At 34.6% G+C, this 19458-nt stretch overlaps 3 protein-coding genes across 4 annotated transcripts in view; 2 read left to right on the top strand and 1 right to left on the bottom strand.

Moving 5' to 3' along the window:
- Nucleotides 1-696, top strand: part of LOC136801648 (glutamyl aminopeptidase-like) — a 47292-nt gene extending 46596 nt beyond the window's left edge. The window contains exon 22 of one of the 2 annotated variants that reach the window (XM_067058290.1): nucleotides 105-696. The gene's annotated coding sequence lies outside the window, so the exon portion shown is untranslated. The remainder of the gene's footprint in view (nucleotides 1-104) is intronic. The other variant, XM_067058289.1, reaches the window with a different exon arrangement.
- A 1299-nt stretch (nucleotides 697-1995) lies between these two features.
- On the bottom strand, nucleotides 1996-3459 carry LOC136801647 (ribosome biogenesis protein WDR12 homolog). Its single transcript, XM_067058288.1, has one exon. The coding sequence runs from the start codon at nucleotides 3418-3420 to the stop codon at nucleotides 2122-2124; it is 1299 nt and encodes a 432-aa protein (XP_066914389.1). The 5' UTR covers nucleotides 3421-3459; the 3' UTR covers nucleotides 1996-2121.
- Nucleotides 3460-3541: 82 nt separating this feature from the next.
- Nucleotides 3542-18798, top strand: LOC136801645 (protein FAM32A-like). Its single transcript, XM_067058287.1, has 5 exons — nucleotides 3542-3565; nucleotides 10776-10891; nucleotides 16017-16221; nucleotides 17127-17180; nucleotides 17877-18798. Exons 2-5 carry the CDS (start codon nucleotides 10818-10820, stop codon nucleotides 17943-17945), a joined length of 402 nt encoding a protein of 133 aa, XP_066914388.1. The 5' UTR covers nucleotides 3542-3565; nucleotides 10776-10817; the 3' UTR covers nucleotides 17946-18798.
- Nucleotides 18799-19458: the final 660 nt, after the last annotated feature.

Below are 19458 nucleotides of genomic sequence, written 5' to 3'. Positions count from 1 at the left end.
ATTTTAAGGAGATCCAACACCTTTCCAAAATTCATCCAACATTCGTCCAACATTTCAATTTCTATGTTGGATGAAATGTTGGAATCGTTTACCTCGGCCTTAAGGCTCAAGGGCTCAAATCCTACAATTTTTTCGCTACCTCGTAAAGTAAAAGCAGAGAAGAAGCTAGAATACTAAGCCACCTCAGTGCTGACCCGAAAATTGGAGTTGCTTATAAAAAAATTCTACATTTAAATATCAATCTTCTACCGTCATTGGAGACTGCTACTCTTAATAACCGCTCCCCCTAATTAAATTTCGAAAACAAATTTCAACCCAACTTTTATTCTTAAACACTATTAGGTACCCGAGACTAAGCTTTAAAATCTTTTATTTTGTTTTATCATTTTAGACTGTTTATATCGTGTTCACATTTTATTATTATCAGAGGCTATATTTTTACAAACTTTTTAGTGTTCTTTTTTAAGATTTTTTTAAATCATCAAAATTTTTTTTAGAATTTTCAAATCCAAACAATTTTTATTCTACAAATTATAATATATTGTTTAGTTTAATAGTTTGTTCAATGACAGATTTTGATTTATTTTGCGTTTTTTTGTTTATATTGTCAAATTTTTATTTCAACCTATTCTATAATTAAAAGTAATACTTTCAATTTTTCAACATCTTTCAATGACCAAGAAATATTTCTATCCCAACTTACCCCCGTCTTTTCTTTTTTCTTTGTTCAATGAATAAAATTTTTTTAACTTCATATTTGATTGGATGAGACGAAATTATGTAAATTCAGGCCACTTTTGGTTAAATTTGTTTCAATTTTGTATTTTTAATTTTTCTTTAGTAAGAGAACCGAAACTGTTATGTGGTTACAAATAGAATGTTGAATCTTTTAATACCCCCCCCCCCATTTACTTGGAAGTAGTTTGACGCTCAAGTCGAGGCATCCTCTCATACAGTCGAGATCATTTCTGATGAAATCAATGAAGAAGAATTTTCTATTTTTGCGAATGGAAAATGGCATAAACTTTAGCGAGGTCCATTCCGTTTTATTTTAACTTCTTCTCTTGGTTACTTATTACTTTAGACACACCAGAAGATGGGCATTTAAACGATAATTTTAAAATTATCTCTTTGGTACCTAATAAGTGTCTCCCCCGCTAATTAATTTTTCGAAAGTTTTCCGCCTAGAACATTCTTATTTCGACCCCCCCCCCCCCGCTTACATGTTTTTTTTTATAAGCAAGTGTCTGCCCCTACATCAGGCTCGCATTATGCTTAGCATTCTATTGTTCTCAAACAGTAGAGCCATTGTTTAGGTACCAAAAACTGAGCCTGCATATGCTTATAAAAGAAAAAACATGTATTAATTTTTGGGATTATGTTTTCAAAAGTTCCCTCTTTTGTCCTAATTTTTATATATTATCCTCCTTTTCAAAAATTCTCCACCAAGGACATTTTTATCCCAGCCCCCTCCCCGCTTATTAAGTTTTGAGAATTTTCCACCCATCCAGCTTATTCCAAAATCCCCTGTCTATCAGCGTTTTTGAGGTTCCTGTAGACTGGGAATCCAGTCGTTTATAACGTTTTTGTTGAAAGCGGGAAATTTTTATGTCGGGATATGGTTAAAATAAACGACTGGGCTAAGGTGGTTTCCGTAACTTACGGGAGTTCCAGCAGGGCCCGCAGATTTCTGCGGGGTGAGAAAACAATCATATACAACAAAATATATAAACAAATAAAATTTTCAGCCAATGAGAATTTCTAAGTGAAAGAAAAAAAAACCAAACCAAAACAAACCAACAAGACCCCCTGAAAATGTTATCCAAAAACATGAAAAAAGAGAATTTTTATGAAAAGTTTGTTGTGCACAAAATATTCTAGACGACTATATTGATGCTCCTGTCAAGTTTTCTACTTCCTATTTTTTACTGAGTTAAGTCGTCTAGCATGCTAGACTAAGGTTCCTGGGAGTAAAGTACATTATTTAAAACCGAATTAGAGTTGAATTCTTTTTTTTTTTGTCAGCGTTGTTTCAAGCATAAAACGATATATACTTTATGAAAATTTAGATCTAATAAAAAAGATGATTATGATTACAAAATACTAAAATATCATAAAAAATTATTCCTCCGACAAATTATGAGATTTCTTTACAGTGTTTATATGCACCATACAGTCAGCCCCACCACTTAAATAATATCCTGGTTTTGAGGTACAGACACACATGACGCGATCTGTGTGTCGTTGAAGATCCGCCAAAGCTCCTTTTGGATTTCTGATGTCCCATAACAATACCATGGTATCGTAAGAACCACTCATTAAGTGATTTTCATTTGAAGGAGACCATTGGAGGGACGATACCCAACCATTAGGGGATGATAAAGTAGATTTCATTACAGTGCCTTCCTCCATTCTGGGGTCATAAAACCTCATGAATTTATCAACACTTCCAGTGACAATTAAATTGTTTACATTTGAAAAATCAGTGGATAGAATGACTTTATTTGCTTGGATTGTTTGTGAATTAATCCCTGTGTTTACATCCCACATTCTTATACAATGATCCCAGCCAACACTCACAAGCTCATCATTTGTTTTCCAGAATAAATCCGAAACTGGCTCCTTATGACCAGAAAGAGTGACAAGTGGGGTTCGACTTGTTGGCGCAGCTTTCAATTTATCAGATAATTTCTGCTTTTTTGGATCTTCTTCATTTACACCATTCTCAACTAACGATCTATCAACTTTACTATCCCAAATTTTAATCATTTTATCCCATGAACCACTAGCAAATTTCAATTTATTTTGACTGATAGCCAAGCAATCAACACTGGCTGCATGTCCCCTACAAACATTCACGCAATCAGGTGCTGTCTTTTTAACATTATTCAACTCCCACATAAGAATAGTTTGATCCTGAGAGGCTGAAATAAATGTCTTATCATTTATCCAGCAAGCATCTTTGACTGCCATTCCATGTCCCTCGATGTTGAAAACGCATTCTCCACTCAAATTCCATATTGAAAGGGTGTTGTCGTAAGAAGCGGTCAAAATCAAATTATTATTGTTTATATCAATCCCACTAATCCAATCATCATGTTGTAAAGTTTGTGACAGCTCAGGCTCATCTTCCTTGAGAATGTATTCGATTTCTATTTCTGATTCAGTTAAGAGATTGTTGGCTTCAATAAAATCTTTCAAATTTGATCTCAAAAATTCCCCATTGATAAGAAAGTCGAAATTGAGTGTTTCCTCTTTGCTTTCTTCTCCCTGAAGCAGAGATGTTAACAAAGAATTCAATTCGTTACTTCCTGTATGGATCGGCAACGAAAATGGGGCATCTTGCGTTTGGAATTTCTTCAATTTCGTCACCAATTTCGCTTGCACATGTGCTTCGTTTTCTTCGCCTGCCTCCGCCATCTTGAATTAGAAAACAAAGTAGATGTATGTTTTGCACGCTCAACAACAGCACTTCAAACAAATATCTATCTTGAATAATAACCACTATAAGATATACGCTGAAATCTCAAAACATTCTATTCAAAATGGCGGAAAGACTGTGAAGGTTGGTATTTTACAGTCTGAGAAAATCCTTCTAATCCTTCTAAACTGCTTCGTAGACCATACAGTTTCGTTGGTTGTTTTTGTCAGAAGATTAGTGACCAAAATTTTTTGATTGGAGCAAGCCGGATTATTTTGTAAACTTTTTTTCTTCTATTTCTAAATGTTCGCTAGCCAAACAGTTAGTCACACTAGGAAATCTAGCTTTCAGAACTAGCCGTATTGTATAAGGGTTGCAAAGCGATCCAGACTCTACCTCAATTCGCAAGTTGCTAGCAAAAATAAGAGCCACTCTGATAAAACCCTAAAAGAGACAGGGTCTTAAGCCTTATAATACCCCAAACACACCATAAAAAACCACAGCAGCACAACACCCGCCGCCCCGCCTGCGAAACGCTCTTTCTTTCCTTCTCTTAGTTCTTCTAATGTTAATGGTGCCTTAAAAAATCGAACGATATTCGTCAAACGTTCGAACATTTTTTTATTCTAATCGTCTGTTGAAATCATCAAAAGTAAACAAAAGCAAAAAAAATCTACAAAAGATGGCTTGTTGTTGGTTCTTGGCCAGTTTTGATTTGTTTTCTCAACAAATTCGACAAATTTGATTACCTCCATTCCTCTTTATCATTGAATATCCACTTGGTTTTGCAAGGTAAGTTTAGTTCACTTAAAAGAGCACCCCTCCCGCCCGCGCGACCTGCAAAAACTTCTCATTTTTATTGACCTTATTTGATACTTAATAGTTACTTTTAAAAGTCAAGGAATGATGAAGATCCTTTCTGTCACCTTTCAAACTAATTTTTTTTCCATTTCACAGCAATCTAAACATTTAAAACCGAAGAACCACTGCTTAGATTGCTTATACGCGTGCCGCCCGCGCGGCAATTTGATCAACTTCAGATTCTAAGTCCGTGTTTCGGCTTCCGGTAATTTTTTGCTGTTCACTGCTAGGGTACACCATTTTAAAACGGCATTTTTTGCAGTCCTAGCTACCAAACCGAGAAAATTTTTGTGGCTTCAAGCCAAACCATTCAAGGTCATTTTGACAAAATCATCGGTTTGTAGATGTGATTTATATAGCAAATTTTGGGCCAATTTTCACTTGGGATAGAAGTTAAATGTACGTGCACACAATATAGCAAAACTGCTTCGCTCATAAATTCGCTTCGCAAAAAACAACATCAGTCATCTACAGGATGTATTTGCACAACAAGGATGAGAGTTACCTGAATCAAGTTCGCAAGACAATTAATTAAAACTTGAAAGTTTGAAACAAAATAAAACGTGCAGCAGCCAAAATCAACCAACCAAAAATTGTCATTCAATTCCCCGAGACAGCGCTTCGATTTTTAAAACCTGGTTTATACGCTAAAGTAAAAATAATTCCGCATATGTAAATGGGTCATTATTTGAGGTCCGGCAAAATTTCCGGGAAACAGCCTATCCGGTGGTGCGCAGATCTAGGTGGGTTCCGCCTCCCCCCGTAGATCTTTTTCTTGGGAAGTTGATCTTCAAATTAGTTTTCAAGGTTGGCTTGGCTCAAATTTTTTCATCTATGGCTCAAACTTTAGGCAATTTTCTCAAACTTTTTGAAAATGTTAATTTCATTAAAAAGCGCCGGGTTATTTTTTCATGAATCCCTTTAGAAGTTTTGCGCCGCATTTTTTTGCTTGAGAGTCAAGTAAACGATATAGCGCTTTCGCAGCATTAATCTTTGATACGCATTTTGGCGGGACGCTAGTGTGACTAACTGCCAAAAGCGAATTTTTTGAAATGACACAATTAGCTATAAATTTTTTGTTTGAAAAATGTTTGTCAGTTCATCATAAAGTTATAAATTTATTGCTTTATTCAGATTTTCCAACTCTTTCCTACTGTCTGTAGCAACCAAACAGTTCCATCAATATGGTTGGCAAACGATATCATACTTCAGGATGCAAGTGAAATTTTTCAATCCGCGGACGTAGACGGGGGTTCGGTTAGGCCGATGAAATTAACATATGAGTTTACCGTTGTGAACTTACCCAAAAATAGATGCGGCATGATTTCATTATTCATTATTCATTATTTTCTCAACAGCACCTTATCCACCATTTCTGCTAACCATTCTCTATCAAAATAAAAAAATTTGCTTCGCTTCAACCCTACGCATGTTTTGCGAACGAAAAATAAAGATCGATTGCCATAGTGGCGCTAAATTTGGCAAAAAACTAAAATGGCCGCCAGGGCGGTTAGGCAGATAGATGGGCCTGCTGTAGTTGTAGGATTGAGGGCGGTCACATTTTCTGTAAAAAATCTTCTTTGTTTTCCCGTGTTTACTCTGGGAAAAAGGTCATGCGTAGAGGGAATCCTGCGTAGAGACGATTTTAACAACGATGGAGGTTGTAGTTGTAAAGAAATATAGAAATAATGAAAATTTTAGGAATTTTGAAGATAATGAAATTTTCATGCGGGTGCTTTTTAGAGATGCGGGCGGCCGACGGTAAACTCATATGTAATTTTCATCAGCCTTATCATCAGTTAGGTTTAGGTTTGGAGCTCGAGAGTCACAATATATAAGGCCGAAGGCCTTCTTAGGGGCATTCGTACCCTGTGACTTAACTTTGGATCCCGTAGGGATCCTTGTAGGGGCACCAGTAGGGTTACTTACTTGTGTTACTTGTGTGGTTGTTTGAGCATCCTGCTTCAGGTAAGGTTCTTGGTGAACCACGCCTCTGTGTGATCAATCTGTCGAGAGAAAAAGAATCTCAGCAGATATTTTTCATGTCAATTATTGAATTGGAATTAGCTCTCCTGCACCCAGTATATCCATGGATTTGGGGTTCATCTGGGATAGACTTAAGGTGTGTGTCCAGGGCTCTTTTGAATTTATTGATAGAAATGTTTTTGAGGTTTCTGATGCTCTTTGGCATAGCATTAAAAAGTTTTGCACCTTGCACTGCAAGTGTGCTGTCTCTAAATTTTGATGTTTGGTTCTTTGGAATTGACAGTGTACACATCCGGCCCAGCCGGGGGTTTTCAGTGGTTTTGATACCATTTACAGCAGGTACAATATTTTCCATCACCTTCCAGACATACATTATTCTGTAGCGCTCTCTTCGCCTTTGAAGTGAGTAAATTTTTGTCTGTTTTAGACACTCCCAATAATTGTTTGGGGTGCCATTTATCTTTCGTAAGAAGGACTTTTGAATATCTTCAAGTCTCTGAATGAGACCAACTGCATTTGGGCTCCACAGAACGGAGCAATATTCTAATATTGGTATTACCAATGATTTATATAGTACGATCATACAATTCAAAGATCGTGAAGAAAATGTTCTCAGGATCCAAGATGTTAAGTTTTTAGCCTTTTCGATTACTGCAGTAATTTGCTTCTGAAATGTGCAATTACTGTCCATCAGGATTCCAAGGTCTTTCACAACATCTTTTGTTTCAATCTCAACACCAGAGGGTGATGTATATCTTGTTTGAGTCTTGATCTCGTGGTTCTTTCCATAGCGCAAGAGTTCAAATTTTATATCATTTAGCTTCATATTGTTGTCATCGGTCCATTTATATATTCTATCAAGATCGTTTTGAAGTAGGACAGCATCTTCTAGAGTTTTGACTTCCTTTGTGGCGCGAGTGTCATCAGCGAAGGATTTGAGAAAGCTGTGCACCACTTCCTTGTCAATATCCCCAATCAATATGATGAAAATCAAAGGCCCCAAAACACTACCTTGAGGGACTCCTGAAATGACCTGTTGTGATTCAGAAGTGACACCATTCACTAGCACTGATTGGTTTCTCTCTGTTAGGAAGGACTTTAGCCACTGTAATAATTTTCCATCTATTCCTAGTTTCTTTATTTTTCGTAGGACAATTGAATGGTCTACTTTGTCAAAAGCCTTTGAAAAATCTAGGTACACAACATCCGCATTAGCATCTTCGTCCAATATATTTAGTATCAGGTCATATTGTTCCAAAAGCTGACTCAAACATGAACGCCCGCTTCTGAATCCATGTTGATTGGGATTGAACAGATTATTTTCATCCATTTGCTTTACAATATGTGCTCTGAGTACTTTTTCAAATATCTTGATGACATGGGATGTTAGGGCTACTGGTCTATAATTTGATGCCAGTGATCTGCTACCTCCTTTGTAGATTGGTGTGATTGTGCATCTTTTAAGTTCGTCTGGGACAATCCCTTTGTCCAAACTTTGTCTCCAGAGGATACAAAGAGGAATAGAAAGTTCTTCTTTGCATTGTTTGAGAAAGATTGCAAGGAAACCATCGGGACCTGGTGCTGCAGTTTGGGACAGATCGTTGATTGCTTTTATTAAATCATCTTCTGTAACTTGTAGATCTGAAATGATATCTACGTTGACTTCATCATTTTCACTCTGCATTATATCGAATGGTTTTGGTGCACTGAAGACGGAAACGTATTGTCTTGACAGAATTTCAGCCATTTCTTTGCTTCGTTGCGTTAATTCACCATTTGAGTTCAGCAGAGGGCCAATTTTCGTTTTTATCTTTGCTTTCTTTCTCGCATAAGCAAAGAAATATTTTGAGGTTGGGAGCTTTCTTAATTAAGGTCTGTAAATTACACGCTATAAGTATTTGTGAATGACAGCGCTTTCTGTCGTGTCTCGATGGCGCAAGCGGTTAGGCATTGGGTTAGTACACCAAGAAAATAAGGGGGAGATAAGAGACGGTGCATCCTGGAGTATGATATCGTTTGCCAACCCATCAATATGCCAAAAACATTTTGTTCAACCACCTTCACTTCAAGATAGGCCACCATAGAATGAACTTCTTTTTATAGGATGAACCATATTCTTGTGGCTTTCAGCCTTGTACTCCATCATTGTATTGGCCAAAGTGCCGTGGTGAGATTTTATTGAAAAAATGCAAAACCTATGCAAAAAGAAAAAGTATTAATATATATAAAATTTACCTGCATTATAGGCATTATATAAAGTGTAATCTTGTAGAAGAAAGATTTAAATTTGCCTCTCTTGAAAACCAAAAATAATTATATTCACTCATCTCTTAGAACAAGCACTTCCAAAAACCATAACATTAGACATAAACTCAAGCTGAAAAATCACCAACGAAGGTGCAAGAATAATCCTTATTTGCCTGACTGTAAAATATTCTCCTGGGAATAGCACTGCAAAATGATCAAATTAAAACATTGATCTGAACCCCCTGATTTACAGTGGATTTTACTAACGTGTGGTGCTTGACCTTGTATATCAAAACGATGGTTTTAATATTTTCTTTCTCAGGAGGAAAGAATGTCGAACGTCATAATCACTGCTTTCAATTTGCGTGTTTTGAAAGTTTGTTGTGTGTACTCTTAGTAGGGGGTTAATTTTGTTCGATTTTTTGAAATCGCTCGATTGTTTTGTTAGAAGCACTTGTTATACATTTTTGGAAAGCTAAGGGGTAGGGTAATCAAAATTACTTCGGTTCTAATTTTTTTTTCGGACACTTTGGTGTGATTTTCGGACAATAATTACGGTCTCAGTCAAAAATTATAGGGTCAAAAATTAATGAAAATTTTAGCTTGAGAAAACGGAGACCTGTTGTATATTTTTGAAAAGCTCTAAAAAAATTAATATTAGAGATATATTGCGAGTATAGGTGATTTCAGTACCTAACTCGAGATATTGAGCTTCAAATAGCGCAAAAACTGGACAAAACAGCTGTTTCTTGCTGAAAAACACTGTTTTTAAGGGTTAATATCTCGAGTTTTAGGTACAGAAATCACCTATACTTGCAATATATCTCTAATCTTAATTTTTTGAGAGCTTTCCAAAAATATAAAACAGGTCTCCGTTTTCTCAAACTAAAATTTTCATTAATTTTTGTCCCTATGATTTTTGCCTGAGACCGTCATATTTGTCTCGGGGAAATTAATGCGTGTCCAAATTTTCGTTAATTTTTCGGAGGCAATTCCACCCCTCCTAGCATAATAAATTATGCCTTTAAAGAAGCGCATTACGATGTAGAACATGAGAATCGGTGTCACTTAAATTTAGGTTTTGCCAATTTTGCGAAAAATCGCAAAAACCAAAAAATGCTGACGTCAGCAAAACTTGTTTTTTAAATAACTCCAGTTTGGCTAATGGTATAAAAATTTTTTTTGAAATTTTATTCACTTTATTGCAAATTTTCGTATTTTGCTGATTTCTGCTGACGTCAGCAAAATTTGAAAAAAAGGATTATGCAAAAGTGTTTTTGTTAATGATATGCAACTTTGGTCCAAATTTCATGTTTATACCATTAGCCAAACTGGAGTTATTTAAACAACAAATTTTGCTGACGTCAGCATTTTTTGGTTTTTGCGGTTTTTCGCAAAATTGGCAAAACCTAAATTTAAGTAACACCGATTTTCATGTTCTACATCGTAATGCGCTTCTTTAAAGGTATAATTTATTATGCTAGAGGAGTGGAATTGCCTCCGAGAAATTGACGAAAATTTGGACACGCATTAATTTACCCGAGGTCCGAAAATCACACCAAAGTGTCAGAAAAAGAATTGGAAACATCGTAATTTCATTTTCTCTTAGGTTGAAGTTTCCAAAAATGTATAACAAGTGCTTCTAACAAAACAATCGAGCGATTTTACAAATTGCCCCCTACTATCTGTCTTCGTGGAACTTTTTAATGGCATCAAAACAGAATATGCTATATATATCTTTAAGAAAAAATTTCTTTTAGGCTTTTGTTGTTTTGCAAATATTTCTTTTTGAATTAAGAGATTTCATCTTTTATTGTTCTAATGAGTATATATAATATTTCTTTATAAGATACTTTGTTGTATTTTTAATCATTGTGTAAACTTACATATCTTAATTGCATATTTTCCAACTAAGCTGATGGAAAGGCAAAAAGGTATTTTGATGAAGCCATCGTCGTCACCTTAGAAATGAGAAGGATCAGATTCAGTATAAAATGGGTTTTCGTCACCAGATTTCTGGGCTAAATGTTCGCTAATTCAAGGAGTCTTCATTTAATATATCATAGAAAAGTTTTTGAAACCCACTTATATATACTTTAAATTATTTTTGAGTTTTACGAATCCATAAAATTAATAAAAAATTGTTTTCCCACTTTAAGGCTTTTCTCTTTGATCTTTTTGCTTTTTTTGTTGATTGCTTCTGACAATGAGGACATATAATTCTAGAAGGAGTCTTATTTACCTTTTTTTCTACTTTCAGTGAACAAACTATAATTGAAACACAATCATATTAACCTAAACAATGGCAGATGAGGATGATCCTTATGAATGTGTTGCATCAGGTGGTCTCCGATTGAAAGGTGGTAAAGTTAAAAAGTAAGAAAATTTTTATTTATTGTTCACATGATTACCGTAGCTTCGTGTAATGGTAATGTACACTTTGTGTAATGCCGACATACCTTGTCTAATTCCCCCACAGCAACTATCTGGTCTGAAAAATAGATACGAGTAGTTAGTTTGTTTTTTTTTAACCGATGATGGTGGTCGGATGACACCGAAACGTCTTTAATAAATTTTTGATTTTATGAAAATAAAATGAAGTCGCTTCTGTGTTTGAAATTTTTATTGAAATCATTCAGGAGGATCAACCAATTTGAGTAATTTTTTTAAACACCTTATTCAGGTGGTTTTATCTATAAACATTTTAAAGACCAGAAAGTTGATATGACAGAATTAGACAAGGTATGTCGGCATTACACAAAGTTATGGTACATAAGTTTTGCACTTATAAAGCATACTAAGGCACAGATATGGCAAATATTAAAGCCTATGCTAAGCATTATTACCTGCTAAGCCTACATTTTCCGATTTTTTGGTTGGGATTTAACGGATTTACAGAACTTCTTGCATTAATCTTTCGATCTAAGCATCTCCTGAGCCAGTTTTTGTGGATTTTGTATGCAGCATATAAAAAAATATGTAATAATTAGTTTAATCTAAAAATCAGTGCCTTACAAAATCTACAGTTATACTGTATTTTTGATATTGAAATTTGTCTCTTTTTGTACAGAGGGATAATCAATGTTTTCATATGATAAAAAGGTCAATCTCACAAACATTTCTATTTCTATTTCTATGAATTAATCCAGAAGGTACATATTATGTCTGATTATGTACATTTTCCCGGATATACTACACGCTTTTTTCTTTTATAAGAATGGTGTAAATCATGGATATTCTTAACTAAAATCATCCTAAAATATTCTTACAGCATTCTTAGGTTAGGATCCTAATTCAGACTAGATTTAACATTTAGTACATACGTCTCATGCATAAAATGGCATTTTTGTGAAAGAAGTGAAAAGCATGTAATATAAGCAACGTAAAAAAGAAAAAAATATTTTCAGAAATTTAGCAAGAAAGTTTTCAAAAAATGAATTTTGCGAGAAGATAGAGACTAAGAATTTCAAAACAGAATAGAAGGGCAAGATTTTCAACTTACCAAAGGCTCTTCTCATGAGATTGAACCTTTAGTCAGTCTATGAATTAATCCAAAGGGTACAGTATGTGGCCCCCAAAACGGCGATCAAATTTGAAATTTCTCTCAAATCTAGAGGAAAAGAGATTTTACAAAAATTATTGCTGCATGAAAACCTTTAACATTTCTACTTTATTTCCTGGAAGTTCTTTTTCAAAATTTTCAATTTCAACAATATTTTTCAATCGCTTAAAGATAGGTAGCTTTTTTCTAATGGCCCCCAAAACGGAGGTTTGAAATTTTAGCGATTTCTCGAGATATCTTTAAGATTTGAATACCAAATTTTGACCATAGTTTTGAAATATGATTTAGAGGGTTTTGGGCATAAATCTATTTGATAAAATTTTTACAGTATATATTTTCAAATGACAATTTTGATTTAACAACGTCTTAATCAAGTTTTTGAAAAAAAATCTCTTTTGAAAATAGTTCCATTCATGTATGGAATAAGCTGTGAAAATTTTAGAAAAAAAGCTTAACTGAAACTGAAAATATTAAGCTTTAAAGATATTTTTCTTCTATATTTTGCAAAAAAAATGACAGAATTTGCCGTTTTTGCTGATTCAGCGAAAATTTTTATATAATGTTAATTTTTTGTTATAAACTTTTAACTCAAGGTGATAGGAATAGAATCCCAAAATCTTTTGCTTTTTCTCATATTTAGAATTTTCGGTTTTGTCAATGCTGATTCTAGGGCTCCAAAATACTGGTTGACCTTCTAGATGCTATATCTTTTACCCAGCCTCTAAAGTCACAGATGTATTTGCATTTTCTGAACGGCATTAGGTGTAGAAAGTTTCCTATACCCCATTTTCATAACTTATTTTCAATATCCAAGGTGCTAGAGTGAGTTATATTCAATTTTTATCTAATTTTGGGGTTAAAATATTTCCTTTAGACGCAAATATGTTATTTTGAATGTGTCTCAAACCAGCAAAAACATGCTCATTTTTAAGTATAACCATCATTCTTTCAAAATAAACAAAAATTGTTTAATTCTGATAAATCTACAAGTCAGAATCTTCATTTTAATGAAAACCTCCGTTTTGGGGGCCGTCTCCGCTTTGGGGGCCATATACTGTACATTTATCTACATTTCCCGGATATACTACAAGCTTTTTGGACCTACCGCCGGGTGCCCCGGTGGAGGTTCTATAAATTAACCCATGTCCGTCCGTCCGTCCGTCTGTTACCAGCTTTTCTCAGGATTGGCTCATTAGTTTTTTCTGATTTTTTTGCACAATGATGCAAAATGGCAATGCCCAGAACGTGACGGAGCCCGATTTTTGAGAAAAAATTTATTTTGGCAAATTTGGGCCAAAAACTACCTAAAAATAGGGTTTTTTGGACTTTGTGCAAAATTCTGTCATTACTTTTTTCTGATTTTTTGTACAAAGATGCAGGGCAAGATTCTCTAAAGAATGGCTGAAGTGGATTTTCCCGGAAAATTTTTATTCGCCTTAAAAAACGGATTTTCGTATTTTGGGGAAATTCCCTTTAACCAAATAAGAAAATATAGCTTTTCTCAATGTTGACTCGTTACTTTTTTCTGATTTTTTGCACAATGATGCAAAATGGCAATGCCTAAAATGTGTCGGAGCCCGATTTTCGAAAATAATATATTTGGGCAAATTTGGGCCAAAAACTGCCTAAAAATAGGGTTTTTTGGACTTTGTGCAAAATTCTGTCATTACTTTTTTCTGATTTTTTGTACAAAGATGCAGGGCAAGATTCTCTAAAGAATGGCTGAAGTGGATTTTCCCGGAAAATTTTTATTCGCCTTAAAAAACGGATTTTCGTATTTTGGGGAAATTCCCTTTAACCAAATAAGAAAATATAGCTTTTCTCAAAGTTGACTCATTATTTTTTTCTGATTTTTTGCACATTGATGCAAAATGGCAATGCCTAAAATGTGACGGAGCCCGATTTTCGAAAAAAAATATATTTGGGCAAATTTGGGCTAAAAACTACCTAAAAATAGGGTTTTTTGGACTTTGTGCAAAATCCTGTCATTACTTTTTTCTCATTTGTTGTACAAAGATGGAGGGCAAGATTCTTTAAAGAATGGCTGAAGTGTTTTTTCCTGGAAAATTCTTATTCGCCTTAAAAGACGGATTTTCGTATTTTGGGGAAATTCCCTTTAACCAAATAAGAAACTATAGCTTTTCTCAATGTTGACTCATGATTTTTTTCTGATTTTTTGCACAATGATGCAAAATGACAATGCCAAAAATGTGCCGGAGCCAGATTTTTAAGGAAAATTGTTTTGGGCAAATTTGGGCCAAAAACAGCTTAAAAGGTTTTTTGGGTTTGAATGGTTTAAGTGATCTTCGTATTTGGGGACATTCCTTTTTATCATTTTACATTTTATCATTTCAACACACAAGCTTTATTTTTCCATTCTGAATTTTTGTACAATTATTGTCACTTTTTTCTTATTTTCATCTGATGTTAATCATTAGGTAGGTCCATTCAGCATGTTGCTTGTTTCTTTTATAAGAATGGTGTAAATCATGGATATTCTTAACTAAAATCATACTAAAATATTCTTACAGCATTCTTAGGTTAGGATCCTAATTCAGACTAGATTTAGCATTTAGTACATACGTCTCATGCATAAAATGGCATTTTTGTGAAAGAAGTGAAAAGCGTGTAATATAAGCAACGTAAAAAAGAAAAAAATATTTTCAGAAATTTAGCAAGAAAGTTTTCAAAAAATGAATTTTGCGAGAAGATAGAGACTAAGAATTTCAAAACAGAATAGAAGGGCAAGATTTTCAACTTACCAAAGGCTCTTCTCATGAGATTGAACCTTTAGTCAGCTCTAGTTTAGACGGCCCACTTTTTGCCCTGCCTATTCTAATTGCGAATTAAAGAGGGCATAAAGTGGGCTGTCTAAAGTGATGCATAGCCCTCTTTTGACGTCAATGCAATGTCTTCTTTCAAACCTTTCCAAGCAAAGATTTTAACAACCAACTTTGTGCCCTCTTTCTGCCTACTCTAACAATTAGAATAGGCAGGGCAGAAAGTCGGCCGTCTAAACTAGAGCTCATGTACCGTAAGTTGGCATAATGTCGACATCCCCCTTCTAATTTCGGCATCCTTCTTTAGAGATAGAAATAATAGAAAGGTCGGAATCACTGATGGACTCCTCAACTGATTGCTCTGCAATAAAAAAATAGTTTCAATCAGCGATTCTGACCTTCCTATTATTCCTATCTCTAAAGAAGGGTGGCGAATTTAGAAGAGGAATGTCGACATTAGACCAACTTACGGTAACAACCTTATGTCATCCAGTAAGAAAATTTGTAAAACAAATTAGTAAGTTAACATTTTGCTTTACCGTCATCCTGTAGTTTACCATTAAGAATCCTCTTAACACTCTTCGGTTTTATTATTATCCTTCGGCAGTCATCATAAAAGGTTGGGAGATTTTCTACAGATTGAGAAATATTTGGACAGTTTCAGAAAAATTCTTGAGTATCTCCTACCGCCAAAGAATGTAAAAATGCCTACTTGTCCAGTCCTTGTTTTTCGAATCAAATAAAAAATGTAGAGAATTAGAAGAAACAGGGTAGCATACATTACCCTTATTCGAGGTGCTGGGTACAATGGTTGCTGCACAGACCAAATACACGTTTAGCAATTTTCAGCCTAAATTGTTCCTAAAATGCGTTCTTAATTTTTCAGAAACTACTCTAAATCGACAATATCATGCAAAATAAAGAGCACTTAAAATTGGTTAAATTTGGACAATATTTTTGACTCTCGATTTTAGAAAATCCACGAAGTTGGGTTAAAACTGCTTGAAAAGAGGAAAAATTGTAGTTTCTGAGGCAGGGCATGTTCTTACGATGTTCTTAAATTTTCGACGAATTTCAGTCTAAATGGTTTTATAGACTGGATTCTAATTTAAAAAACGTGTATATAGAGATTAAAACGGTTTCTGATCTTTCACTTTAGGAGCAAGAAGAAGAAAAAGAAGAACAAAGCCAAGGATATTCTAGAAGAAGCTTCCAAATCTTCTTCCAAAGAATCGAAACAAGGTGAAGATGGTGAGAGTGATTATGAAGAAGCTGGAAGTTCTTCACAAAAACAAGAAGAAGAAGAAGTTGTTATCAAAAAGACAGCTGCCGAGTTAGCATTTGAAAAAGCTCAAGAGAGAAGGTATGTTTTTAACAACTAGCACCGAAGATGGTTTTAACCGAAAACCTTTTGCTCAAATAAAAAATAAACTTTGTTGTTTCTTAAACTTTTACTTTCTGAATGGCTGATTTGAACCATAAGGGTATTTTGGACCCCCTATGTTGAGGAGATCTTTTTTTAAAAGGTGACCTCCTGGATTTTTTCCAATTTTTCAGGACCCCCTTGGATTTTTTCTTCCATTTCTTTGGACCACCCTGGATTTTCGACCTTGTTATACTGACCACCCTGGATTTTCAACCCAATTTTACTGATAACCCTGGATTTTTTATTTTCCATACCACCCTGGACGTCACACCTCCTCAACATAAGGGGTACAGACTATTTCTGGAGTAGCCCATTTGTTTCGTCGAGTTTTGTATTGTTTCCTCAAAATTCAGTTCTACACCCCCTTCTCGCAGGTCCACTGGAAAAATTGGCCAACATATCGTCCCCGGTGGAAAATTATCCTAAATTTTTGTCCCCGCTGAAAAAAATCTGATGAGCAAATCCTCACTGCAAAATATCGTGCTATTTTTTCCATCCCCACTGAATTTTCTGACTTGAAAACAAAATCCCCACTGACTGAAGTAATCCTAATGAGGCTGGGAGAAGGGAGTGTAGTGTAGGGGTGTAGTTCTTTCTTTAATTTTCTTTTGCTTAAATTGCGTCGAATTTAGGTCTCGTAATGGTGTATTTTACTTTTTCTTTTATTGAGAGTTGTTCAGAGGAAAGCTATAAAAATGCTTTTTTCTCGTTTGTTTTATAGATTTTAGCTCTGCACTTTGATTGTAAACGTTTTAGGTGGGGTTTCGAATATTTTTTTTCGGAGGATTTGATTTTTGAATGCTTTAAAATTACATCATGCTTCATTTTAATTTTAATATTTAGGCTGCTCAAAGAATTTTGGAGAAAGCATCAAAGACCCACAAGCAAAGAGTAGAGGTATGAAATCATTCTCCATATTTCTTGACCAGTTTGATTAGCTTCGGTCCGTCCCTTCGGTCAGTTTTGTGATAAATTTTAATGAGAAAAAGCTAAATTGACTTGTGACCAAAGTTACAGTGTTAAATCAGACTACACGTTTTTTTTTAATAAGAACAAACTATATAAGAACATAAGGCTTCGAGGCCCAAAAATTTAAGAACATTCTAAGAACATTCTAAGGCTTTGGAGACTTAAAAACATGCATTTTCTTAAGAAATTACATCAAAATGCTCAAAAAATGCTGAAAATAAGAACATTTTAAGAACATTTTTAGGCTTCAAATCCAAAAAACTAAGAACATCCGAAGGCTTCGAAAATTTTTGACGTTCTTATAAAAAAAAAAAACGTGTAACAGATTAAAAGTAAATAATAATATTATAACCACGAGACCTATAGATCATATATTTGATTTTCTCTTTATCATTCAAAAATTTGGAAACAGTTTACATACTGACCATCTTTTGGAAAGGGCAGCGCCCGTGGGTGGCCAAAAAAGGAACTTCTTCTAGTGTTTTTCCACTAAAAAGGCTGTTTTACCAAAATTTTAGAGACTTCAGGAGGAAAAAAGGACTGTTTTAACATGATGCAAAACTTTATAGAGTATTTACCGTCATTATATCATTACATTATATGGCATTTTCTTTTTTGTTGTAGGAACTGAATGATTATTTGGGAGGATTATCTGAGCATTATGATATCCAGAAAGTCAGTTGGACGAAATAACACTCTTCCATTCATCTCACTATTGATATATTGATATATTTCAAGGATGACTTTGCTGCTCAACATTTCGCATGGTACAAAATTATTTCTTTGGCATAAAAAGTGACTCCATGAACTCCTCTTGAGAAAAAAACAAAGTCTGTTTCTTCCAAAAATGCCTTTAAGTTGAAGATGGGATACAATCTCTTCCAGGATCTTACAAAAACTTTCCAAGTTTTTTGACCAGGGCTAACTTAAAAGATAACTAACTTTTGAGGTATTATCATATTAAACTTGATCTAGTGAGTTTTCTTTTCAAGTTATTAACTTTTCAAGCTAAAATTGACTTTTCAAAAAGTGTTAAACAATAATGAAAACGGGAGTCAATAGTTTTTTTCGAGTTACCCGAAATCGTAAGCTAGCTTCTTATGTGACGACGCTTTCACGGCCGGCTGGAGGAGACTAGCGCATCGAGAACTGAAACAATGGTAGTTGATTGCTATACTCTTAACTACACTTTAAAAAACTCTCCCAGCTGGCACACAACGTTGTTTCAACGTTCATCTAGCGTTAAATGGACGTTGTGAATACTAGAAAAACGTTGAAACGACGTTGTGTGCCAGCTGGGCTTCTCGTGGACTTGTGTATTGGATATTTTTGGTGTTTTCTAGCAATTTACCATCTCATCTATTTCAAGATTGTAAATTAAAATTTTAAAGCAAAAATGTTCACCTCTTAGAACTAAAAATGTAACGTCTTTATTGTCTTCGTTGAAGCATCATTAGATTGCGCAATAAAATTTTGTCGGTAGATTTTATCGGTTTATTGTTATCTTTTTACACGTTATTTATGAAAGAAAATCGATTAAAACACATGATAATTTCTTTTGTTTCATTTCTTAAGCAAGCTATCCTCCTCCGGTGGCCTATATTTTCCGCCATCACCCCACCCAGCTCTAGTTTAGACGGCCGACTTTTTGCATATTCTAATTGCTAGAGAAAGCAAAAAGTTGGCAGTTAAAATCTTTGCTGTGAAAAACGTTTAAAAAAGAAATCAAAAGAAGAACTTTCTTCCCACTGAAATTTGAAATTAAAATAAGCAGGGCAAAAATGTGGGCCGTCTAAACCAGAAATCTTGCTCGAAATATATTAAAATATATTGTATTTTAACGTTTTTCAGAATTTAAAGTTCAGGCTATTTTAGCACTTCCACTTTCTTCCATTGAATATTTTGATTTTTGAGGGGTTCGGTGGCTTCTAAGCTATATTCCCAGCCTGATCGAAACAATTTTGAGCTTTTAAATCTTGGGATGCTAAGGTCCTAAGTGTTAAGTCTCATGTTAAAACTCTACTTTCCAACTCTAGTTTAACGCGCTTAAAAATCATTTGTGACAGGGAAATACCCTTTGTCTCAAATATTTTGTGTTGGATTGAGGGTTTTTGCACTTCTTTCTACGTTTATTCCCTGTTAAAGTCTGTTAATTCTGCAACCTACCCCGATCCTTGAGCAATTGACTTTTTATGTCACTTTAAAA

The sequence above is a fragment of the Clytia hemisphaerica genome, unplaced genomic scaffold (assembly GCF_902728285.1).
Source record: "Clytia hemisphaerica strain Z4C2 unplaced genomic scaffold, Clytia hemisphaerica genome assembly, whole genome shotgun sequence".
NCBI lineage: Eukaryota > Metazoa > Cnidaria > Hydrozoa > Leptothecata > Clytiidae > Clytia > Clytia hemisphaerica.
Note: the sequence above shows the minus strand (reverse complement) of the source record. Positions and strands in the feature narration are given on the sequence as shown.